Source organism: Panthera pardus, unplaced genomic scaffold (genome assembly GCF_024362965.1).
Source record: "Panthera pardus isolate Hobbes unplaced genomic scaffold, ASM2436296v1 HiC_scaffold_6, whole genome shotgun sequence".
Lineage (NCBI taxonomy): Eukaryota > Metazoa > Chordata > Mammalia > Carnivora > Felidae > Panthera > Panthera pardus.
Genome location: NW_026526991.1, coordinates 63,483,149 through 63,507,796, shown reverse-complemented (window position 1 = coordinate 63,507,796; position 24,648 = coordinate 63,483,149). Strand labels below are relative to the sequence as shown.

At 42.0% G+C, this 24,648-nt stretch overlaps 1 protein-coding gene across 9 annotated transcripts in view; it reads left to right on the top strand.

Annotated features, from left to right (window-relative positions):
• The window catches only part of SCN8A (sodium voltage-gated channel alpha subunit 8), a 177,792-nt gene that overhangs the window by 36,035 nt on the left and 117,109 nt on the right, over positions 1-24,648 (top strand). For all 9 annotated transcript variants that reach the window (XM_053895971.1, XM_053895974.1, XM_053895969.1 and 6 more), the window contains exon 2: positions 19,422-19,751. In XM_053895971.1, the coding sequence (XP_053751946.1) occupies positions 19,476-19,751 (276 nt within the window). In that variant the 5' untranslated portion in view covers positions 19,422-19,475. The remainder of the gene's footprint in view (positions 1-19,421; positions 19,752-24,648) is intronic.

Sequence of the window (24,648 nt, the reverse complement as noted above, 5' to 3'; positions counted from 1 at the left end):
CACAGGATATCAACATAAGACAGTAAAGTGGAACTGACAGCTGCTCAGAGCTTTTGCTCCAGTCTGGACCTGAAAGCATTTTACAGTGACTTTAACTGGCTGCATAATTTTCACACACTTTCATGTGATGAGTGTTTTCCTGCTCTCTTTGCTTTAAAAAGTTTTTGTTTTTAAGGAATTAGGTTTAGAGGAAAAAACTGCTAGGATTTTTAAAGCCAAAGGATGCTATTTAGCATTGTATACAATCATGTTAAGACAAATAATGATTCTCCAAGACAGACAGCATGGTTACCAAGCTAACCACTTCCTAGTGGGAAGAAAGTCTCATGGGGTTAGAGATAGGCTGAATCAAACCAGAGAAATAAACTTCATGTTAAACTTTTCCGTTTTCCTTGTCCCTGTCACCCATTTCACATGTTCGTAGAACAATCCACCCCATCCCCATCCCCCTCTGCCCCTCATTCTGGGTTATGTGACTCTTTGGTACCTAAGGTACCTGGTATTTTAATGCTGTTGTGTCCCTGCATTGTAATTGGCTGGTAATCCATCTGTCTCTACCGCAGTGTGAGTTCCACAGGATAGGATGCAGAGATTTTGTTCATTATTGAATCATTCCTTGGGATCCAGCACAGCGTCTGGCACATAGAAGAAAGCACCGGTAGATAATTCTTGAATGAACAAATGGATGAAAAGGTCAGAGCTGAGGGGGACCTTCTGGAAACTGACCCATTTGATGGAAAACTTTAAAGTAGTTTTTTTTGCTCATAGGTACAAGAGAAATAATTGAGTAATAAGAATTTCAGAATTCTCCCTGGAATCTCTAAGTAGAGAAATGAAAAGCCAGAGTTTTAAATGCCAGCATCTTACTAGAAAATAACAAAGGAGGAAGTAGGGAAATGATGAAAGCACACCCAGGATTGAGATAATTAACAATTAAAAAATTGTTAAATTGGTTGTTCCTTCCTCTTATCGGATTTTAAGTGCAGTTTTTAACTCTTGCTTTAAATGGTCTGATTTCTTAATATAGGCCAGTTGTTTTATCAGTATTCATTTTATAAATAGTTCTTATTGAAATACAAGATGCATACAGAAGAATGCAGAAATCATGGGCGCATGCTGATCAAGTTTTGGTGAGTACATCTGTGTACCCAGCAACCCAGTAGTCTCCTCCTGCCTCTCCTGATCACTTACTACCTTTCTCCAAGGGAACTACTATCCCGAGTATTCATTTTTTCACACAGTTTTTGTAGAATGCCTCAACCTATCATAGTCCTGTTAATATGAGGACTCAGTTCAAATTGTTGCCATTTTCCACCTGGTGGTCTGAATGAAGGCATGGTAACTTTAGCCCGAGTGGATGCTTCGTTTTATTGACCACAAGTCATATTCCCAAATTATCACTTAACCTTTAGCAGAGAGATCATTGACTATGGTGTGATTAGCAGAAATTTAGTTCAATAGTTGATTTGAGCTGTGGTTCCCTTGACTACTGAAGATCTCAAAACTGTTAGATGCATTATTTAAGGGGTATGAAAGTCAATTTGCCTTATAATATAGCTGTTGTCTTACTTAAGACAAAAGCTGAATACCATTCTTCCATTTATGCTGCAAACGTTTATCCCATGTCCTCCTCTGTTCTTCTTTGTGCACAAAGCCCAGTGCCAGGCAAGGCATTGAGAGGATGCCGTGGTTAATAAGCATGACCTTTGCCCTTGAGGCACGTATAATTAAGGAAAATGAAACACAGACACATAAAATACTATTTGAGGAGGGGATATAAAATACTGAGGGGCAGGAGAAGTTGTCTTGAGTAGGGGGAATATGAACCGCTGTCCCCAGCAAGGTTAGGCATGATAGCATTCTAGGCAGAGGGGACAGCGCAAGCAAAGGTGTGGCAATGGAAAAGTACAGTAGGAGCGAGGAGTGGTTTCGTGAAGCAGAAGCTACAAGCAGAGAATAGCTATTAATAGGCTGAAAAGGGCCCTGACTGCTCATTTAAAGATTTAAATTTTAATCAAAAAGCAGTGGAGAGTCTGAAGATTTTTGAGCAGAAGGGAGCCACGGCCATCAAAGCTAAATTTCATTTCAGTTTCCGATTGCGTCTCCAGTTTAGAACAACTGTACTGTCCCTGAGGCTGCCTGGGTTGTGCCAACAGCTGTGAGGATTAGTCAGTTCATTTGTCGTTGGTGAAGTGGTTAACAATAGTCAGGGTATCATAACAGTTATGAACAATTTTCTGTTTTAATGTCTCCTACAGGATGTTGGCTAGTCCCACCTCCTCTGAGTAGATAGAGAGAACTTGGGACATCTCAGGGAAAAGTGTAAGATTAAATTTTGTTAATGTTATTAGAAATGAGATTAGAAATAGATTTCTCATCTTGCTACCACTGTGCTTGTCCCATTATAACGTTCTTTTCCCGAAACGTTGCACTACAGAAGAACGCAACTGGATGAAGGGCCACACCATGAGTTTAAGTCCTGACTGTGCTATGTGCCGTCTTTGTGACCCCGAACAAGTCACTTTACCTCTGTGGGGCTGCCATAGGGCGGTTGTGAAAGTCCAGTTGGAAAGTGGTTGTGAAAGCATTACTAATAGTATTCCTAACACGGTGAGCTGCTGTGCTTTCTATTTGGAGGTGATGTTTCATGTGGGCTGTGTTCGTGGATGCTTCTGTGAAGTCCCCGCCCACGTGGTGTCCACAGTGCCTAGCGGCAGTGTGTTATCGCAGGGGAAAAGCAGTGGGGCAGAAAGAAGCGCCCAGTGCCAGGCCATGCCCTGCCGCTTGCCCATGTCCCTCGGATGTAACTGCCTGCTTTTGTAAGCTACCCTGCATTCGTCTTAAGGCACCCAAAAAACTAAACCATACAACCGCAAAACAACAGAAACAAAACACTCAATTCCAAAAGACTTCATGAGTAATGCGCATGTTTACCAGATGATTCTTAAAGAGATGAGCAGGAAGAAAGAGGTGCCTGGGTGGCTCAGTTGGCTGAGCGTCCAACTCTTGTTTTCGGCTCGGGTCATGATCCCAGGATTGCTGGATCCAGTTCTGTGTCCAGCTCCTCCCTGAGCATGGAGCCTAAGATTCTCTCTTTCCCCCTCTGCCCCGCCCTGCACGGGTACCCTCTCTCTCAAAAGAAAAAATTTTTTTTTAAAGATTAGCAGGATGTATCGGACATTAATTCACTAGACTTGCTAAAAGATATTCGTTAGCCACTCCATATAATCGCTGTCCTGTCTCCTGCTTTCTCCTTTTCGTTCTGTCTGCAAACTTCCCAGCCCCAGCTGAAACCCATCTCCCGCATCAGCTGTATTCCCAGAGCTTTCCTGCCTGGCCTCTTTATCATCACCACCATTATCATTATTATTATGTAGTTTCCCCCTTTCCCTTCTTACTCCTTGTTCTGTTCAGCAGCGAGGAAGATAGCTAGTCTCAACAGGAAGGAAATTCTCCCTCCTTGGAAGATGGACAGGGGACCATTTGCTATTTTGTCCCTGGCCACTGGCTGTTGGATACAAAGCAAGTCAGTTAACCTCTCTAACCCCGGATACCTTTTTCTGGGAAGTGGGGTCTAGCATTCGTTTCTCCTTGAACCTCACAAGTGAGGATGAGATGAGGTAAAGATGAGAAAGTGAGCGCTTTCTCATCTCACAAGTGAGGATGAGATGAGCGCTCTATAGACGTTAGAGTGCTATGCAGATAAGAGGTGGCGTTCGTTTGTAGCCTCAGCAACTGTTTGACAGTTTATCGCTGTCAGCCCGGTCTCCTGAGACTCCTAACAAGTCTGAAACCTCGTTCAGGAAAGATCTATCCTGTTTTTAATCATGGCTGACCACGTTGGCTTGTTTGTTGCGATGATTTCCTCACAGCTCACAGCGAGGCTGCAGCGTATTACCGTATTGTCATTTGTACGACACCGCGAGCTCCTGATATTCTCTCTTCTGCTCCTTGTGGTAACCCTGTGTGAGGAAGATGATTTTATTATCTCCATGGCCATCCCCTTGTCTGTGTCTCCCTGCTTGTAGTCACCATGTGTGAGTGCCAAAGTGGCTGCTTGTGTGGCCCATCTTCCCTTCCCCTGACAGCCTTGAAGAAGTGTGAGTGATGCTTCTGAGTTTGGTCAGCACCCTGTCTTCTGATAACCACGTAGTGGATCTGCCCTGCTCTCCACTAGTGACTGATGCAGCAAGTGAAGAGCAAAAACCATAGGAGCTCGGCAAGATGTTTGTGGTGCCTCTACTCCGACCTCTTAGCCACAGCCAAGGCCTTGGCGCTCCGTGCCTTTTGAATGCCATACGGTGTGACCCAGTTTGGGTGTCACCCTTTTTGGCCAGTGAAGCAACCTGTGTGTTGCCTGAGTAGCAAAGCTCCGTGGAAGCCGTCAACTCTCATGGTTTCGTTAAAAGTCTTCCTCTTGTTTGTAGAGCTCTTTGGAGTAGGCGAGTGCTTGACCTTAGTCGTTGTCAGAGGCACCATGGTACTGGGGAAAGCATGTGGGCTTTGGAGGGAGGCTACTTCCTGTGTGACCTTGGGAATTACTTTTTCTTTCTCCTTTGAGTTTCTCTTTCCTCATTTGTAAAATGAAGCTGACAATATTTGCATTACTAGATTGTTGTGACGATTAAAGGTAGTGTTCATAAAGTGCCTGGCAATATATATTATCCCAATCTTTATAGCTACTACACCAGCTTTGCAGCTTTGCACATAACCACTCTCATACATTTTTGTATGTCCGTATCAAGTGAGCTTTATTAGTGAATAGTCCCAGATTCATTGTGCTTGTTGTCCAGTGAGCTCTGGATTTGAAAGACACCCAGTCATTATTTTGAGTAATGGTTTTGGGGCCATCCTGGCACTCTGCAGGGGTGATCCGAGAGGAGTGAGGTGGACCTTGTGCCCACTCCCTGCATCAGTTAGAGCAGAGATACTTTTGTCTGTGTTATTGATGTTTCATCTGAGATTTTATTTGAAGAAGACTTCCGATGATTGAAAGCGAAAGCTTTAACATTTTAATCCAACTTTCTACCATCCGGTGCAGGAATCTCCTTTACAGCAGGAATGACAGATAGTGACTTGGGAGAATGTGTTGTGATACCAGTTTTCTAAGTTCTAAGCTTTCCAGTGCCACATAGTAGACACTCAAGAAGTGCTTAATTGAAGGAGTGAATTCTGGGTCATTGTTGTGGCAAGGATCAACCGAATAGCACTAGACCTCTTCTTAGCCTCCGTGTTCATTCCTTTACTCGACATATAGTTATTTGATGCTAGGTGAGTCAGGACACAGTTCTTTCTGATTGAAGCCTATATGTTCAGAACCTCGGTAATTCTCTCAGAGAAGCCAGCTTTGCTTAGCCTGTCAGAGTCTATAGCAGCTAATTAATTTATGTTTATGGAATCATAGAACTGAAAGGGATCTTCGAACAGGTTCAGTGAAGGGAGAAGAGTGCTGATAAGAAGTAGCATGGTGAAATAGTTAAGAACACAGACTCTGAAGCCAAGCAGCTTGGGTTTGAGTCCCACTCTGTGATCTTGGGCAAGTTTCTGAACGTCTCCATTTCAGTTTCCTCGTCAATAATGTGGGATTGGGGGCGCCTGGGTGGCTCAGTCCGTTAAGCGTCCCAACTCTTGATTTTGGCTCAGGTCATGAGGTCATGATCTCACAGTACATGGGTTTGAGCCCCACATCAGCATCTGTACTGATGGTGTGGAGCCTGCTTGGGATTCTCTCTCTCTCTGCCCCTTCCCTGCTCGCTCGCCATCTCTCAAAATAAACATAAAAAATAAACTTAAAAAGATAACGTGGAATGATAACAATAAGTACTTCACAAAGTTGTTGGAAGGATGAAAAGGGTATAAAAGCTCTTAGAACTGTGCCTAGAGGATGTAGTAAATGCTCCGTGTTAACTATAATTATCAGTAGTATTATGATCATCATTATTTATTTATTGTGGCCTGTTTCACATGCATTATCTCATTTAACCCTTAAATGAGGAACTGGAGGCTCCCTAAGATTATGTAATTTGCCCAAGGTCAATTAGTTGACAAACTACAGCGCTGGCTCTATGAACCCTCTTACTTACCTCCCTCCTTTTGTAAATAAGACCAAGGCTTGGATAGGTGAATTGAATTATTAAGGGTCATACAGCTGGTCAGTGACAATATCCAAACTGTAATCTCAGTTTCTCACTCTTGGCCTAAGATTGTTTCTCTTTTGGGGGTGTAGTAGAGGTCTTGATCTGATGTCATAATTAAAAAAAAAAAAAATCTCTATAGCAAAGGTAACGTTAGCTGTCCAGAAGTAGTATGATTGGAAATTGTCAAGCGCTATAGAAGCATGTGGGCGAGGGTCTTAACCAATCATGGAGAGCAGAAACCTCATAACCCTTATTATATTCAGATGCCCTAGTTTTGAAGATGGCAAAGATAAGGCCAGCTGTGAAATACTGTGACTTCTAAAATCTGTATAACAAAAAAGTATATGCAGACAAAAGCACAACACCCCTACGAGACCGATGTTACCCTAGGCCGTACCTTCATCCTCACTTGTGAAAGTTGTTGCCAAGTCCCTCAAGCATTTCTACCGTCTCTTTCTCTGTTGAGAGTGAAGTCCTCTTCGTCCCTCAGCTGATCTTGGCAGGCATGCCTCTGGCTGTATATAATCTATAACGGAGTAGAGAGTATCTTGCCTACATATTGATCCTCCTTAGCCACCTTTTTATTATCCACATTGGCATTTTTTTGGTATCAACTGAAAAATGAACATTTATGAATAGTATTTTGTGTCACTGACTGCCCACCAAAAATTTATTTCCATGGTGATGCCATCTTTGTTCAGCAAGATTTAGGCAATGATTTTTCAGACATTGTTTTGGCTTTTTATTTATTTTATGAAGATTGAACAAAGTGAGAAAAAAATTAAACTGATGATACAGGTGGTATTAACTAATATTTACTGTGCACCTTTTACTTGTTAGACACTGTGTTTATCCCTGTACTTTCTTTGTCATTTTAGTAGGGCTGATAGTCATTATATAGCAGAGATATAGCTTAAAACCATTGGATTTTGGGTCAGAGGCTGTGAATCTCTAACCCAAATCATATATTCAGTGGACTTGAGCTGATGAACTCTGTCCAGTTGTAAAGGAAAAGAACAACATGAACCATAAGATGTGTTGATTTCTTATCCTCAGTTATATAATAACATAATTTTTAAAAATAATAATCTTTTTGTGTGTACAGCTACTTTCTCCCTCCACCCCCAACCATATTTCTTCATATGGAAGGATTTTTCCTGTTCCCACCTGGCCCAATAAATGCTAATGGGAGAGTGTGTAAAGTGAGTTTCTTATCTGGGCTCTAGAGTTGTACTGGAAACCTAAGATACTTGGAATGAAATACAGCTTCCCAAATGTTTTGGTCTTCCTTAGAAGTATGAGCACCTTTTAAGTGACGTTTCTTTTCTAGATGCTTAACAAGTATCGATAGTTTAGTTCTCTGAAAAACATGGAAGCAATCCAGTGGAAAATAAGACAACATCTGCTCTTTCTTTAGACCACTGGGGATGGGAGGAAGGATCAAGTGAGTGGAGAGGAGAGTCTCAGTATGACTACGAAGGGAAGGCATAGGAAATTGAGGTTAAAATCTAACGTGCATGTTGGAATTGAGACCAAAAGAAGTAGAGAGCCACCGATTGCAAATTTCAATTGTAATGCCATGAACAAGAAAAAAATTGTTTGCACTGTCACTTGAATCAGGAGACTAGTGAAGGGAATGGCAATAGATGTGGGGGCAACAACCACAATCTACAAAGGGTTTAGTTTGTGGGGTATAAAGGGAAAAGGCTCCTGTGCCTTGTGGAAGAAATAAAGGAAACATGGAAAGCCAGTTAAATTTGAAAAAAAAAAGGAAAGAAAAGAAAATTGGTGATAGGGGATAAGTGATGAAATTGAGGAAAATTTTGACTGGTAGTGTCTGCAGGGCCAGAAAGGTGAAGTCTAATGACCTCTTGATTGGGCCATAGCTTGAGAAGCAGAGAGAAGAGTAGGCTTTATGGTTGTATGGATCTATAGACATGGCGGAATCCTGTCTTCATTTTGGGCTGACGGGACCTGCTCCGAGAAACATTTGGATCCATTTACAATCATGGTAATAATTGGTTTTGACCTTATTTAAATGCCTTTTTACATCAAGATATTCAAGTACTCAAAGTGTAAGTGCTTCACAAGCCTTTCCTGGTAGAGTTATTTATGAATCCTGGATGTGTTTATCATGGTCAATTTTATGTTTATATCCATATTAGGCCTCTTTCAAAATATTCTATAAACAGACCGTTCAAAGGGTATCTGCTGGAAGACATAGATGCAAATCACGGAAGGGTGACTGTCTTAAAGGGATTAGGAAGACACCAATTATTGAGAATCAGAAGCAGAAATAGGTCAGCTTTGGGAGAGTTTGATGAGTGTGAGGCTTAGGAAGAACAAACCTCAGAGTGGCCTCATGAGGTGGAAAGCCATTGCGACAGAATGCTTAAGGCCGCTCTCCGTTAGCATGGGTGCTGACAGTCACCAGGGTGAGCCTGGGCTGTTGAGATCTTGTAGGAGGGAGAGCCAGATTTTGATGCCATCAAGAGAGGGTTAGGACTGCAATTTTTTATGTTTCAAATGAGTAAAATGAAGGTTTGACCAAATTGTTTTTATTTCAATTTCTAGAACTGTTATATGAGTTCCCAAAATGAAATCTGTAAGTGACAAAGAAAATTGGCAGCCTAGCATCTAGTTGTCACTTGAGGAAGGAGGGGCCTAGGGAGTGGGGACAGTGTAAACTCCATCCATCTGGCTGCATTTTTCTCTTGGGTGGTTAGAGCCGCCCACCTTCCTCCCAGTGCAGCGCTGCAGTGCTCCTCTGGCTGATCCCACCTGCACCATATTATCAACATGCGGAGAGCTGGCTGGCAGTCCTCGGGGGCTAGCTCGTGTTCTCCACCACACTTCTCTTCTTTTAGTTCGTGGGGTTAAGTCTTTCCCTTGAACTTCAGAACTGCGTATCTACTGCCTATCAGTGTGGCTCCATTTGGATGTACCAAAGCAACTCAGACTCAACTCTTTTAAAAGTCAAATCATCATCTCAACCCCCAAGGTGTGCGTCACATCTTATTCCCCGTCTCACTGAATTTTACTGCCTTCCCTCCATTTGCCCATGACAAAACTCTGGGCCTCTTTCTTGATTTTCCTTCTCCTTCACTTCCCACTTCAAGTAGTCGACAGGAGTGTGGAGTATCCTCCCTACTGCTGCTGCCTGATTCAGGCTGCCGTTGTCTCTCACCGGAATCACTACAGCAGTCTACGTGGTCTTCTTCCCTCGGATCATGCTCCTCCCCCACCCATCTCCCCACTGCCCACCTCATTCTATACACTGTAGCTGGAATAATCTTTCTGAAGTGCAACTTTGATCAAGTCATTCCCCATTTAAAAACCTTCAGCATCTCCGTATTGCCTTCAGGATAAAATCAGAACTCCTTCCCATGATAACGTCTTTGCCTTCCTGATGTGGCACCTGCTTATCTGTTAATTTTCTGAAGTCGGCTTACATTGAACTGTTTGCAGTACCCAAGTGACTTGCTCTGCCTTGTCTGAGGTCTCTGGTACATGCTGTTTCTTCTTCCTGCAAAGCTTCTCCATTTTCCTGTCACCCCCTACTCCACCAGCCATCCTTCAGGCTTTAGCTGAGATATCACTTTCTCCAGACAGCCTTCCCTCATCTCTCCAAACTAGGTTAGGGGTCTCACTTGTGTGTGTCTATAAAAACCTGCTTTACTTTATTGGATTGATCATATGGTACTTTGTCTGTTTACTTGTCTACCACCCCCAGAAGACTTTAAAGGTCCCTTAAAGGCAGGGAGCTACATTGATCATCAGTACAGTTTCTAGCATATGGTAGGGAGCACAGTAAATTATCATTTGCTTTTTTTTTTTTTTTTTTTTAAAGTTGTGGTAATGGGGTGCCTGGGTGGCTCAGTTGGTTAAGTGTCCAACTCTTGATTTCGGCCCAGGTCAGGATCTCACAGTTTGTGAGTTTGAGCCCTGAGTCGGGCTCTATGCTGGCAGTGCGGAGCCTGCTTGGGATTCTCTCTCTCTCCCTTTCTCTCTGTCCCTCCCCTGCTTGCACTCTCTTTCTCTCTCTCTCAAAATGAATAAACTTAAAAAAAATAAATAAAAATAAAAAGTTGTGGTAAATACATATAATACGAAATTTACCACCTCAAATGTACAATTCAGCAGTGTTAAGTACATTTACATTGTACGACCATCACCACTATCCATCTGCAGAACTTTTTCATCATCCCAAACTGAAACTCTGAACCCATTTACATAATTTCCCATTGCCTCCTCCCCGTTGCCCCTGGTAACCACTATTCTACTTTGTCTCTATGTATTTGACTGTAGGTACCTCATATAAGTGGAATCATACAATATTTGTCTTTTTGAGTCTGGTTTATTTCACTTAGCATGATGTCTTCAAGGTTCATTCATGTTGTAGCATGTGACAGAATTCCCTCCCTTTTTAAGGCTGAATAATATTCTATTGTATGAATATGGCACATCTTTTCTGTCCATTCATCTATCCATGGACATTTGGGTTGCTTCCACCTTTTGGCTATTGTGAGTAATGGCACTGTGACCATGGGTCACAGAAAGAAGAAAACTATTTGAGTCCCTGCTTTCGATTCTCTGGGTATAATCCTACAAGTGGAATTGCCGAATCTTGTGGTGATTCTATATCTAATTGTTTGAGGCACTGCCATACTGTTTTCCACAAGGTTTCCAGTTTTTCTATGTTCTTGCCAATTCTTGTTAGTTTCTGTTTTGTTTTGTTTTGTTTTGTTTTGTTTTGTTTTAGAACAGCCATTCTAGTGAATGTGAGGTGGTATCTCATTCTCATTGTGGTTTGATTTGCATTTCTGTAATGATTAGTGATGTTGTGCATCTTTGCATGTGGTTATTGACTGTTTGTATGTCTGCTTTGCAGAAATTTCTATTCCAGTGCTCTGTCCATTTTTTTAACCAGGTTGGTTGCTTTGTTGTTGAGTTGTAGGGTTTTTTTTTAAATAAAGTCTGAGTATTAGTCTCTTATGAGATATATGGTTTGCAAATACTTTCTTCCATTCTGTGGGTTGCCTTTTCACTCTCTTGAGTGCCCTTTGATGCACAAAGGTTTTTATTTGATGCAGTCCATTATATCTATTTTGTTGTTGTTGCCGTGCTTGTGGTGTCCTATGCAAGAAATCCTTGCCAAACCCAATGTCATGAAGCTTTCCCTCTACATTTTCTGCCAAGAGTTTTATAGGGTTAGCTCTTACATTTAGATATTTGATCCATTTTGAGTTAATTTTTGTATGTGATGTAAGATAAGGGTCCAACTTCATTCTTCTTCATGTGGCTATCTAGTTTTCCCAGCACCATTTTTTGAAAAACCTCTCCTTTTCCTCATCGAAGGGTCTTGTCACCCTTGTTGAAAATCATTTGACGATATATATAAGTGTTTGTTTCTGGGCTATTTCATTGGCCTATATGTCTGTCTTATGCCACTACTGTTGCGGGATCACCCCCTGCAACGGCCAAGAAAGAATTCTTGCGATGTTGTATGGTGCAACTTAGTCTGTTTAAGTAGCACGGGGACAAGAGTCCCTTGGACAGAAAGAGCTGCACTTTTGCTCGGTGAGGCTTTGCTCACGAGGCTCTGTGACGCTTCATGCTCAAGCGGATGGGGACACGCAGGGAGTATTAGATCATAAATGTCTTCTTCAAATTTCTACTCATAAAACTACTTTCACAAGATTTCTCTGATGCTTATTGTTCAGTTCAGTATCAGCTATCAGTGAGATTTACAGGCTGTCATGAGACCCTTTAAGAATGTAGCAACCAGCATATATGTGATCCTTATCAGAACTGTGCAGGCTATAAGTCAGCCTTCAGGGCTAAAGATGAACAATTTTCTGCTTTTATCCCTCATCAGTACCACACTGCTTTGGTAACTGTATCTTTGTAGTAATTTTTGCTATCAGAAAGTATAAGTCTCCCAACTTCGTTCTTTTCTTTCAAGTCAGACGAGTGTTTAATACTATTTGCTATTTGGCCCTCCTCCTAACATTTTTTCTTGTGTACCCTTGCCTGTGATGTTTCCATTAGCAACTCCTCCTGCATGACTTCTCTTCCTTCATCCCTGTCACAACCACTCCAAAGCCAGTTTTGTCTCCCTCTCCCCTTAATTTAGATTCATTTCTATTTGTAGTTACAGACCACAGCTAATGTTTTAAGATCTTAATCCTACTGGATGACCAAGAGAAGGGAATCCTAACCATCTCTTTCTCCTAACTTTGAGTCCAGTTCAGTCTCTTTCAGAACTCTTAGGGTTAAACGTGGCTTTTCTTGTTCCTTTGTCATCTGGGCTGACTGTCTCATCGCATCACTGCAGGACGAAGAAAGCTGAGGCTGGGGTGGTCTGATGGGCAAGGTGTGCTACCCAGGAGACTGTGTGCTATAGTGAGAAGAGTGTTGTGTTGGAGGCCAAGAGACCTGAGTCCTAGCCCTACATCTGTCACTAATTAGCAGTTAGATAACTCAGCCTTTCTTGCTTCTTGCAAAGTTCTCTTATCTGTAAAGTAAGAGTTGGACTCGCTGGTCTCTAAGGTTCCTTCTAAATCCAAAAAGTTTATTTTTACTTTTTGCATCACAGTTTCCTCAGCAGAAGGAATTTAAGCTGGTTTTAAGGGACAGCTAGAACCTTGAAGAGGAGGAAAGAATGACTTCAGGAGATTTAAAACAAGAAAATGAAAAGTATATTTAGGAGTCAATGAAAATAAGTGACCAGTCCTTTCTTTTCTTTCTTTTTTTTTTTTTTTATGTTTATTTATTTTGAGAGTGTGTGAGCAGGGGAAGGGCAGAGAGAGAGGGAGAGAGAAAATCCCAAGCAGGCTCCTCTGCACTGCCAGCACAGAGCCTGTCCTGGGACTCAAGAGATCATGACCTGAGCTGAAACCAAGAGTTGGATGCTCAACTAAGCCACCCAGGCCCCCCAGTGACTAGTCTTTTATTGAGTGATACTGAGTCAATGAGATATCCATGTAGGAAAAAAAAAAAAAAAAAAAAAGAACCTTGACCTCTAGCTTATATGTAAAAAAAATCAATTCCAAATTATTTGAAATCTAAATAAGAAAGGTGAAACAGTGAAGCTTCCAGAAGAAAACATAGGCTAATAACTGCATGACCTTGGGATAGGCAAAGATTTCTCAGAACAAAGAAAACATGAAAGAGAAGATTGATAGGTTGGATTTTAGCAAAATTAAGAACTACTGTTGATCAAAAGACACCATTAAGAAAGTAAAAAGGAGAAAAGCATTTGAAATATATCTGACTAATGACTTGTATGGAAAATATCCAAAGAATTCCCACAAATCAATGAGAAAATACAGATGATCCAATAGAAAAAAGTGGCCAAAGACTTCATTTCACAAAGGAGGATATCTGAATGGTCAATAAACATATGAAAAGGTGCTCAATACCATCAGAGAAAAGCAAATTAAAACTCCACTGAGCCAACAAACATGAAAAAAATGCTCAGCCTCTTTAGTCATTAGGGAAATGCAAGTCAAAACCCGTAATCAGACACCACTCACACCCACTAAGATGGCTGTAATAAAAAAATTTAGAAAAGAATTTAAAAAGGAAAATAACAAGTGCTGGCTAGGATATGGAGAAATTGGATCCTTACATTGCTGATGAGAATGCAGAATGGCTCAGCCACTGTAGGAAAAGTTTGGTATTTCCTCAAAAAATTAAATATACCATTACCATATGACCCTGTAATTCTACTCCTAGGTGTATACCCATAAGAGTTGAAAACAGGAACTAAAATAAGTACATATGTACACACTATTCACAATAGTCAAAAAATGGGAAGACCGCAAATGTCCATCAATGGATGAATGAATAAGCAAATTATGATACGTGTAACGAAACATTACTCACCCATAGAAAGGAGTTGAAGTCCTGACACATGCTACAGTGTGGATGCACTTCAAAAACATGATGCTAAGTGAAAGAAGCCAGACCCAAAAGGTTACTTATTATATAATTCCCATTTGTATGAATATCCAGAAAAGATCAACAGAGACAGAACACAGACAGACAGCTCCTGTTGCCAGGAGCTCAGGACAAGGGGGGGGGGGGGGTGGACAGGGAGAGAAATGAAGAGAAACTAATTAATAGGGTAAAGCGTTTTACTCTGGATTGATGGAAATGTTTTGGAACTAAATAGACTTGGTAATTGCACTACACTGTGAGTGTATTAATTGCCACTGAGTTGTTCACTCTGAAATGGTTAATTTTATGTTATATAAATTTCACCTCAGTAAATTATTTTTTACGAAACTGCAGTACCTCTATATATACACATTAGAATGGGTGGAAATAAAGAAGACTGTGATTTTTTTTTAATGTTTATTTATTTTTGAGAGAGAGAGAGAGAGCGCACACATGGGAGGGGCAGAGATGGGCACAGAGGATCCAAGCCGGCTGTGTGCTGACAGCAGAGAGCCTGACATGGGGCTTGAACTCACGAACCATGAGATCATGACCTGAGCTGAAGTTGGACGCTTAACCGACTGAGCCACCCAGGCGCCTCACCCTCTTACATTTCTAATGGGAGTATCACCAAAGCTAGACAAACACATGCCCTCTTCTGACCCCAGCATTCTACTCCTGTTTATACGCTAAAAAGAAATGAACACATATGGCCACCAGAAGACATGCACAAAAACATCCTTAGCAGCTTTTGTCCATAATAGCCTAAAAGCATAAACAACCTAACTGTCTATCAAGGTAAAATGGATAAATAAACCATGCTGTGTTCATATGTGGAATACTACCCAGCAATAAAAAGAATGAACCACTGGTACATACACAACGAAGATAAGTTACACAGAAATAATGTTGAGTGAAAGAAGGCAAACCCTGAAGAATATTTTATATTCTATTTACATGAAGTTCAGGAACAGGCCAAACTAATCTATGGAGATAGATGTCAGAACAGCCTTTACTGGGTGTGGGTGGTGATGGTGGTTATTGACAAGGGAGTTCAAGAGAGCTGTCTGGGATGCTGGAATAAATCTTCCATTACTTAAGCTGCATGGTGGTTACACAGATGTATACATCTGTACAAAGTAACCAATCCGTGCACTAGAGATCTATATACTTTATTATGTTCCACCTTTAAAAAAACCCTAGAAAATCAAAACAAAAAACAGTCACCAGTGTAGATGTTCTTGCGGGGAAGCAGTAGAAGAGAATGTTTGAGAAGCATAAGGTTGTAGAAGACCTTGAATGGTGGTGGAGTGGCATGTGTGGGTTGTCTCCTCTGACAACCTGAGGCCTGAGGGAGGGAAATGACATAATGGAAGCAGAGATGTGCCTGTTGGACTGAGGCCTGGTCTACAAGTGAGGCTGTTGCATTAGGACCCGGGTGATGGTGATGCTGTTGAAAATGGAAACTCAGAAGAAAGAAGGATTAGTAAGGCTGGTGACTGGTTGGGCAAGGACAGCAAAGGGTGACAGAGCAGAGATGACAGATTCCGTGCTAGAAGGCTGGAAAACCGATGGTTCTTTTTTGTTTGTTTCTGATTTGTTTTTATAAACATCTTTTTAATTTATTCTTTTTATTTTGAGAGAGAAGAAAGCGCACACAAAGTGGAAGAGGGGCAGAGACATATGCGTGAGAGAGAACCCCAGGCAGGGTCTGCACTGTCAGCGCAGAGCCCAACGCAGGGCTCGATTTCACAAACCCTCAGTGAGATCGTGACCTGAGCTGAGATCAAGACTCAGATGCTTACCTGACTGAGCCACTCGGCCCCTCTTGTTTTGCTCTTTAAAACGATGGTTCTCATAACAGAATTAAGAAAGCCAGGAGAAAGAATCAGTTTGGGAAGTCAAGAGATGAGTGGTTTTATATACTTTAATTTTGAAGTGGTGACAGGCAGCTGTGGGGGTCAACAGAGCAATTAGGACTGGTGCTAGAAATCTGAAAATCACCCAGGTACAGATTATTTGGAGTAGATGAGATCCCTGAAAGAGTGTTGCAGAGAGATTGCAGAAGGCTAGCCCCGAGAGAAGAGACTGTAGTTGTGGATAGAACCAAGATAACATACAATGAAGATCACTTAAACCAAATGGAGAGAGAGCAGGGCAGGAGATACAAAGGGAGAAGACACAGAAGTAGGAGAGGAAGAGTGAAGATTGAGAATGTGAGGGGGAGCTGGGATCACTGAGGGACCATGGTGTTGGAGAAGGCAGGAAGAAAGGTGGAGAACTTAGCCTTGGATAGGGTGAGCGGTGAAGAACCCAGGTTGTGCAATGCAGTCACAGAAATTGTCAGCATCTTCAGTCACTTCTTGCGTATTTGTTTTCAGTTGAAGAATAGTTGATTTGCAGTGTTAACATTAGTTTCAGGTGTACAACATAGTGGTTGGACAAATCTATATGCTCACCATAAGCGTAGCTACCATCTCACCATGCGATGCTATCACAATGTCACTGACTATATTCCCTATGCTGTGCCTTTCATCCCCATGATGTATTCATTCCGTAGCTGGAAGCCTGCATCTCCCCTTCCTTTTCATCCACCTTGCCCATCCCCCCATTCTCCTCCCCTCTGGCAACCATCAGTTTGTTCTCTATGGGTCTGTTTCTGCTGTTTCTTTAGATTCTATGTATGAGTGAAATCATATGGTATTTGCCTTTTTCTGTCTGACTTAATCTCACTTAGCATTAAGCCCTCTGGGTCCACCCATGTTATTGCAAATGGCAAGGTATCATTCTTTCTTATGGCTAATATTGCATTATATATATAATACATATATTATATATATCAGAATATGTTTAAATATACATATATATACATATATATATAATATATTATATATATATATAATATATATTATATATATATACATATATATATAATATATATATATATCAACTTCTGTATCCATTCATCTTTCGATGGACACTTTCCATTTGGGAGCAACTATTGCAATATTTGTCCTCCAGGTAGGAACCAGAGTTGAGAATGAGTGTGACCGTGGGAGCCAAGAGGTCCCAGGTATTTAACCTAATTATGGGTTTCAAGCATAGTCCCATTTTTTGTGAAAGGGATACAAAAGTAGTTTAAGGCACCCTCCATGCCCTCTGGGAATTTATAGGTGCAGTTCAACAATGACTAAGAGCTCAAACAAGTATGAATAGGATGTTTTGAATCCTGATTTACCCGTTTCTAGCTATGTAACTATGGGCAGGTCTCTGTGTCTCTTTTCTCATCTATTAAAAGGGGAGAATGATGATATCTACCTCGTATGTTGTTCCGGAGATTAAATGAGTTCATATAAGTAAGGTGCTTGGAACAGTGCCTGCAACATAGTAAGTAGTGGATAAAGGTTAGCTAAGATCATGGTAAAGCTATAGCAGTCAAGGAGGAAAATTCGTGTGGAGACAATTCAGGAATAGAGAGGAGGGAAGGAATGAGAGAAAAGGAATTCTAGTTTGAGGGAAACATTGCGAATAAAGTCTTAGAGCAGCAAAACCATTGGCATTTGTGCGTGATTTACTCCATGATCCAGACCGTTCCCGCTGGGATTGGAGTAGGACAGGAGGGTGGGTGACTGACACTGGTCATAATAAAAGTGGGAGCTGGAGAGTCAGAGCTCTTTGGCTGTGATTTCTATCCTGGCCCTGTGACTTTGAGCAAGTTGTCTCATCTCTTAGGACCCCAGGGTTCCTAATCTATAAAATGAAATGGACTGTATCTGTAAAATCCTTTGCATCTCAGGAAACCTGTGCTTCACACGTGAGAATGATTTCTTTGACCCCATGGTCTATGGAATAGTGGGGTTTTTTTCAGCACAGTGTGAGGCTCTCTGGTGTGTGTGAGGGCGGACTTGTGGTTCTGGCCTCATTAGTCCCATGCTGTAAGGGAGTGAGCTGACCAGCCCCATATATAGACGCTACACACTGCCTTTGCAACACTTAGCAATCACCACCACCAGAGAAATCTGGGATCTCTGCGGGTGTATTTATGAAAAGAGCCCTGGGGTATTTCACTCTCAAATTATTTAGAGTTAACTCTACTACCATCCTCTTGAGGAGCCTTGAGTTTTATGGGTACTTGCCTTGAAGTGGACCCTGAGGGCTAAGTAGGAGGGATAGAACAATCTTTAGCCTTTCTAAAAGAGGTTCCCCGATTGTCTTTGTGGAGCTCACAAAACTAAAGGGGAGAAAGCAGCACCAGGAACACCAGATGAGATGCCGGTACAACCCTAAAGCCTTCGTGGTAAGACTCACCTGCTCAGGTCCTTTTGTGACAGGCACCAAGCATGAGTGCTTTTGATGTTAGGGATTCCCCTGTGTCAGGGCGTGTTTTAAATGACCCAGGACTCTGTGTAAACATGGAAACGGGCTTTTCAGATCCTGTGCTTAGAAATCACTGGCTCTCGTGTGGCACTACTTCATTTTTCCTTTTAGAAGAAAAACTTAGTTTGTTCTGTTCTTACTTCTGTCCTTCCTGGCTTGAGCCCCTCTGGGTTGCATGCAGGCCTTTCGGCCATTGTTCACCCTGTGGCAGTGTGGTGCTGTTGTTTCAGAGGAAGTTCTCTGAGATTCCTCCACCAATTGCTCCCCTCACCCCCACCCCCCGCCCCCGGTTGTCCCTGGCAGGATCTTGGTCATCAAAGCACACACTTCTGGACTTCTGTACCAGATGGATTTTACACAACTTGGTGGATTGAAAAATAACTCGAAATGGAAGAGCCAAAGCAGATGGAAGCTATTTTGTCTGTATTTTGTTGTGCCTCCAAAGTTTTGAAGGGTTTAGTGTTTTCAGAACCCGGAATCTGGAAAGAGTGACAGTTTGCCCTTGCGTTGTCTTTGGAAGAAAGAGTATCTCTGTAGGGAGTAGACTTCCAGGACAGGAAGGTGATTTGAGCATCATAGGAGGATTCCAAAGCTGACACGTCCCCCTGGGTAATGTCAAATATGCCTTACTAGTTTAGAATAGAAGTCCGTTGAGGGTATGGGATGTATGTTTGTAGTTGTGTGTGGTTTACAAACAGTGAGTTGCATGTAAGTAACAAACACGAGCAATTTAGGAGCCTCCCATCTTTGGATCTCCCTGGCTGACCATTCCCCTGAGAGGGGCTTATGAGCATCATCTCGCCCATTCCCGCCACAAATTTTCTGAAGAGCAAAACACCCGTGTCACAGAAGAAACTATGTGTTGCGGAGGTTGTGAATAAAGGTCGAGAGTGAGATGGTTTGGTCTGGCCTCTTTTTAGAGCAGCGATTGATTACTGCTGTCTGTGTTGCCGTTTCTTCCAGAGCTGACCTGTCCCGGACGCAGCATAACTAACGAAGCTGCTGCAGGATGAGAAGATGGCAGCGCGGCTGCTCGCACCACCAGGCCCTGATAGTTTCAAGCCTTTCACCCCTGAGTCACTGGCAAACATCGAGAGGCGCATTGCCGAGAGCAAGCTCAAGAAACCACCAAAGGCCGAAGGCAGTCATCGGGAAGACGATGAGGACAGCAAGCCCAAGCCGAACAGTGACCTGGAAGCGGGGAAGAGTTTGCCTTTCATCTATGGGGACATCCCGCAAGGCCTGGTTGCAGTTCCCCTGGAGGACTTTGACCCATACTATTTGACGCAGAAAGTGAGTTGGAGGAGACGGCAGTGCGGCTTCAGACACCCCTTTCCTAACAGGCTTAGGGGAGACGGGGGAGGAAGAACTGTCCCTTTGCCAGAGTTTGGATAAGTAGTTAATCCTTTGTTTCGCTTCTGGTTGATGGGGTTTGTTTTTCAGTGTAATTGCTGCGCAGGCTCATTTGTGGGCCTTGACGCTCCTCGAGTCTGTTAATAAGGCTTCAGTTTTTGGCTCCAGGCCAGATCAGAAAAAGATGAAAACAGATTCGAAAACAAAAACAAAAGAGAACATAAATGAAACGGGACTATTTAATAGAGTCCAAGAAAGATGGCGTACCGAGAGATGATGCAGCCAGGTAGAATCTGTCTCCCACACCCACTCAGAATTCCATCTTTACATATAAAGATAATGTAACTGTTACAACATCAGCAAAGCCTACTGTTTTGAAGGAGATGATGGATTTGTACTCTATCGGAACTTCCTCTGTCCCTTGGTGACATTAGATCTTAGCTGCTGGGGACAGGAATAGTAGAGGGTAAACCAAACTGGGCCCGTGAGGAGACCAGGTCTTTGGCCTTGTTACTCAGTTGTCCGGCTTGAGCCAACACTCATTCTTACATTAGAGTCCGTTCCGTTACTCTTGCTCGTAAGAAGCACAAGTGAAATAAATACTTGTCTTCATTTGGCCAAGAGTTTCAAACTCCTCTAACAAACATTTGACCCAACCGTGGGCTTCTTTCTCATGATTCTCTTTTGCAGCAAGGCAACAGGTGGAGAAGCAAAGCCCCCTGGCTAATCCGCCAGCCAACTACTTAGCCATTGCATACTGAGGACTGACGCCAAACACCATTCTAGGGATCCCCCATTTGACAAAGGTCATTTAAAGAATTAGATTGAGAGGTGTTTCCAGATGAGGGGAGAAAAGGCTGTGTGATAACATATTCACAAATATAAAGCTTAACTCAACTATCTGTATTAACAAAACTGCCCCATAAGCTTCCCTTAACTAAATTGTCCTTCAGGCTCATAATTTGGAAGAAATTTTAGTTTCTTGGCTTAATAACGAGACAGAAGTAAGATGACACCAGTTGATCTCTTGACCCAGCTGTAGTTGTGAAGGCGTTTTTGGCTCAGGATGGCAAAGGCAGTTACGACGTTGTCTACACAAGATGGTCCTTCACTCACTTCTCTTGCAACTCAGGATATAAGTGCCAACAGTGGCCTGTATCCTCCACTGGGAAATATAGAAAGTTTAAGAAACGAAGCATGAAGTGATGTGAATAACAGTCAACCAGAAGTAAGAAATCCTGACTCTACCATAATGCACCATGTTTCTGATCTATATTTCTCTTTTCTCATATGTGTATTGTTCAAGATGCCTCAAATAGTTTATGGGAAAAGCAAGTTACAAATAAAACAACTTCCCAAAACTAGTTCATGTCCTTTTAGCAAGATGTGTCACCTCTTTGGGCCTAAATTTTCTCATCTAGAACTGAGAAGTTGGACAGACTTTCTAAGGACTTCTTCACATCTCAAGTTCTGGAGCTGAGTAGTTTTCATAAACTTTCATTGATTTGCTCAGTTACTCTTCCCTTCTTTAAAGTCTGGCTTTGTAATGTGGGCCTTTGCCGAGTGGGGTAGATGGGTGAGGGAGGAGGCAGGCTTTAACTTTCTGGGTTAGTGAACAAGGGAACGTGGAATCTTGGGCTATTTTTAGAAGAACATTTCATCCCATTGTAAATTTTTGAAATATTTTTAGAAATGTCTTCTTACACTTTCCTATCCTTGCATCCATGATCTTAGTGGAGGTACAAAGCAATGACAAATCACAGGGTTTAGGTTGTGCCTATTTAGGTGAGTTGGCCAATGGTGTGACTTTTTCAGAAAGTACTCTTACTGCAATAAGTAGATATGTAAAGCCCTTTGGACCCTGGCCTTTCAGGCAGCCAGAACTGTTTTGCTTTTATTTGAACTGTTTATCTTTCCAACTCAAATGCAGATTCAATCTCCTTTCCTTAAACCAGACTTAATAGATGAAGAATACACATCAACAGGGCCCAGTTTTCCTTTGCATGCCTTTTCCCCTGGTGTCTGCCCTATAGGTAGCCTCTTTTCTCCTAATGCCTCAGATTTCAGTGACCCTGGATTGGGAGTGAGGCCTCAGAGAGGGCAGATCTCTGGCCCTGATGGGTGTCATTCCTTGGGTAGGAATGTTGGTGGAGCTCCATTAGGAGACTGGTTCTTCATGATAGACAGGATGACTTCAGCCTTTGGCCTCACCACAAGGGTATATAGTTTGTGGAAAGGATAACTTTAATTGTATTTTTTTTTTTTTTGGTGATCATTTTTTTTATTGTGAAATATACCAGCATGCAGAAAAGTTCATAAAACATAAATGCATAGCTTAATGATTGTTATGAAGCAAACAAACTAACACTTGTGACAAAAAAGAACATTAGTAGCACTTCAGAAGTATTAATTGTCCTTATAAGCAAGGGATGTTTTTGTTTAAGATTTTATTTTTAAGTATTCTCCATACCCAACAAGGGGCTCAAACTTACAACCCCAAGATCAAGAGTCGCGTGCTCTACCGACTGCGCCAGCCAGGCACCCCAAAGCGAGGGATTTTTTAGTTGATTAATAATGTGCTGGCTCAAGTTTATTTGCAGGTCTTCCCTGGCATTACTAATACTTCTTACTAACTAGGCCTTTCACTAGGCCAAATTAGCAAGGTCTCCTCTACAAGGAAGCACACTGGGAACTAACCCACAAATCAAAAAATCCTGAGAGTAGAAATGACTTTAAGAGGACATTCCCTTATGTTTGTGCTTCATGGGCTGCCTTAAATAATTCTTCCCAAATAGAATTTCTTTGCTAAGTGATAAAAGTGGATTTCTTTCCCGTTTCCTCATAGGTCTCCTTTTCTACCTAATTAATCACTTTTATGGCTCTCATTGACACCGGTGTCTCATTTCCTTCCCTCTGTTTTAGAGGGTGAAGGAAAACTACTTCCCCATTCGTAGAGTTCTCATTTTTATCCCCTTGCGGATTTCACACTCTTCCAGGGACACGGGGACATAAACCTGTGTGTCGTATTTTTTAAGACACTCTTGTACCAGCTGGTGCTGGTTTGAGCTATCATAAGCTACTTCAGGCCCTCAACAGGGTTGTGCATGTTGTATTTCACTGACTTTCCCAGATGGTCCCTGAAAACAGTCTAGATGATTCTCTCTTTGGGTTTCCTCCGACCTCCCAGTGTTACAACATTTTCTTTGCCTCTTGGGACTTTGTTCTAATGTCTCCTTTGTTTGGCTTTCTTGTTTTGCAACAGTTGCTTGCAAAAAATAGAATTTCGGGGATGTTTATATTTATTTATTTGATTTTTAAATAAAAATAAGGTATTTACCTACATGGTTAAAAAGTCAATTAAAGTTATTTGGTAAAAAGTCTCCCCTTTACATTTCTCCCTCATCTGCGCACTTCTGTCTCCCTGAACAGGTGACCACTGTTTTAGTAGGATCTTCCCGAGTTTCTTTATATTTGTATATTCAAAACCAAATAGGTACTCTAACAAGCTTGAACTCGCCAACATGTCTTTGTTCTTGGTTTTCTTTCTATTTTCTTAAGCCTGTTGAAGTCTTTCTTTGTTCTGTTTTTTTTTTTTAGAGAGAGAGAGAAAGAGAAGCACACAAGTGAGCAGGGGAGGGGCAGAGAGGGAGAGAGCATCTTAAGCAGGCTCCACAGCCAGCACAGAGCCCGACATGGGGCTCTACGTCATGAACGTGAGCCCGAGCCGAAATCAAGAGTTGGACGCTTAACCGACTGAGCCACCCTGACGCCTCTCTCCAGTTCTTAATAATAACTTAGTGAATTTCAAATGGCCACATATATTCCAATAACCATCTTAAGTGGGGCAGCAAGAAAGTCTATGGATTAAGTTGAAAAAGGCCTTCAGAGTTGACTCCTACTCCTTTTCCCATTTCTTAAAATTGGTAGTTGCTCTGTGTGTCCTTTTCTGTTCAGAAATATAAATGTAAACAAAAATCGAAATTATAGGATGGACTGATGTGCCTTTAAATAGGGCTCGTTCCTATTGCATTAAATTACATGTTGTTTCTCAGAGTTCAGTGTACCTTCAACTCTTCCTGTCTCTTTTCCTGCAAATTGGAGTCTACCCAGAATCATAGAAAATTAGAATATTGTAGCCTTAGATATAGGCTGGTTCATCCTCCTCCTCTTATAAATTTAATGGGGTAAAGTTCTTGTCAAAAGCCAGCACCCGTGTTGGTGGTAGAGTCAAAACTAAAACCCATGCCTCCTAACTCTCAGTTTATTACAACACGTTTCGAGGTCTCCGCTTTTCTCATGTTTTATTCATCGATACTCCACTCCATTGGCTGAGTCCTTCTGGAGCTAGGTAGGCAAATTTAGAGACAGGAAGAAGAACCTGCTTTTTCACCCACATCCCTGATCCTTCCTGTGGCTTTATAACCTTTTTCAGGATGGGTCCTGACAGGTACAGTGCTTCTGAGGGGAAGGATGGCCTTTGTATTAGCTCCAGGATTTTACCTTCTCCAGTGAAGTTGCTAAGTCGTGCAGTGGCCCTCAACAAGCTGTTCCAGAGACTCGGGCTCAGTATCAGCACTGCTGCCACTATTCAGCTGGATATGTAATCTAAAGATAACTCATTTAACCTCTCTGTATATGTTTACTTTTAAAGGGAAGAAGATCTCCCACACGTCCCCAACGACAGAATGGGACAGTGAAAAGAGCACCTAGCTGGAAACATAAAAACTTCCATTTTAGTTCTTTCTTTGCCCCTTGTTTGCCTTTGGGTAAATCACTTAAAATCTCTGGGGCTTCAGTTTCCTTACCTATAATAAATACAAGATAAGAGTTGGGCCCA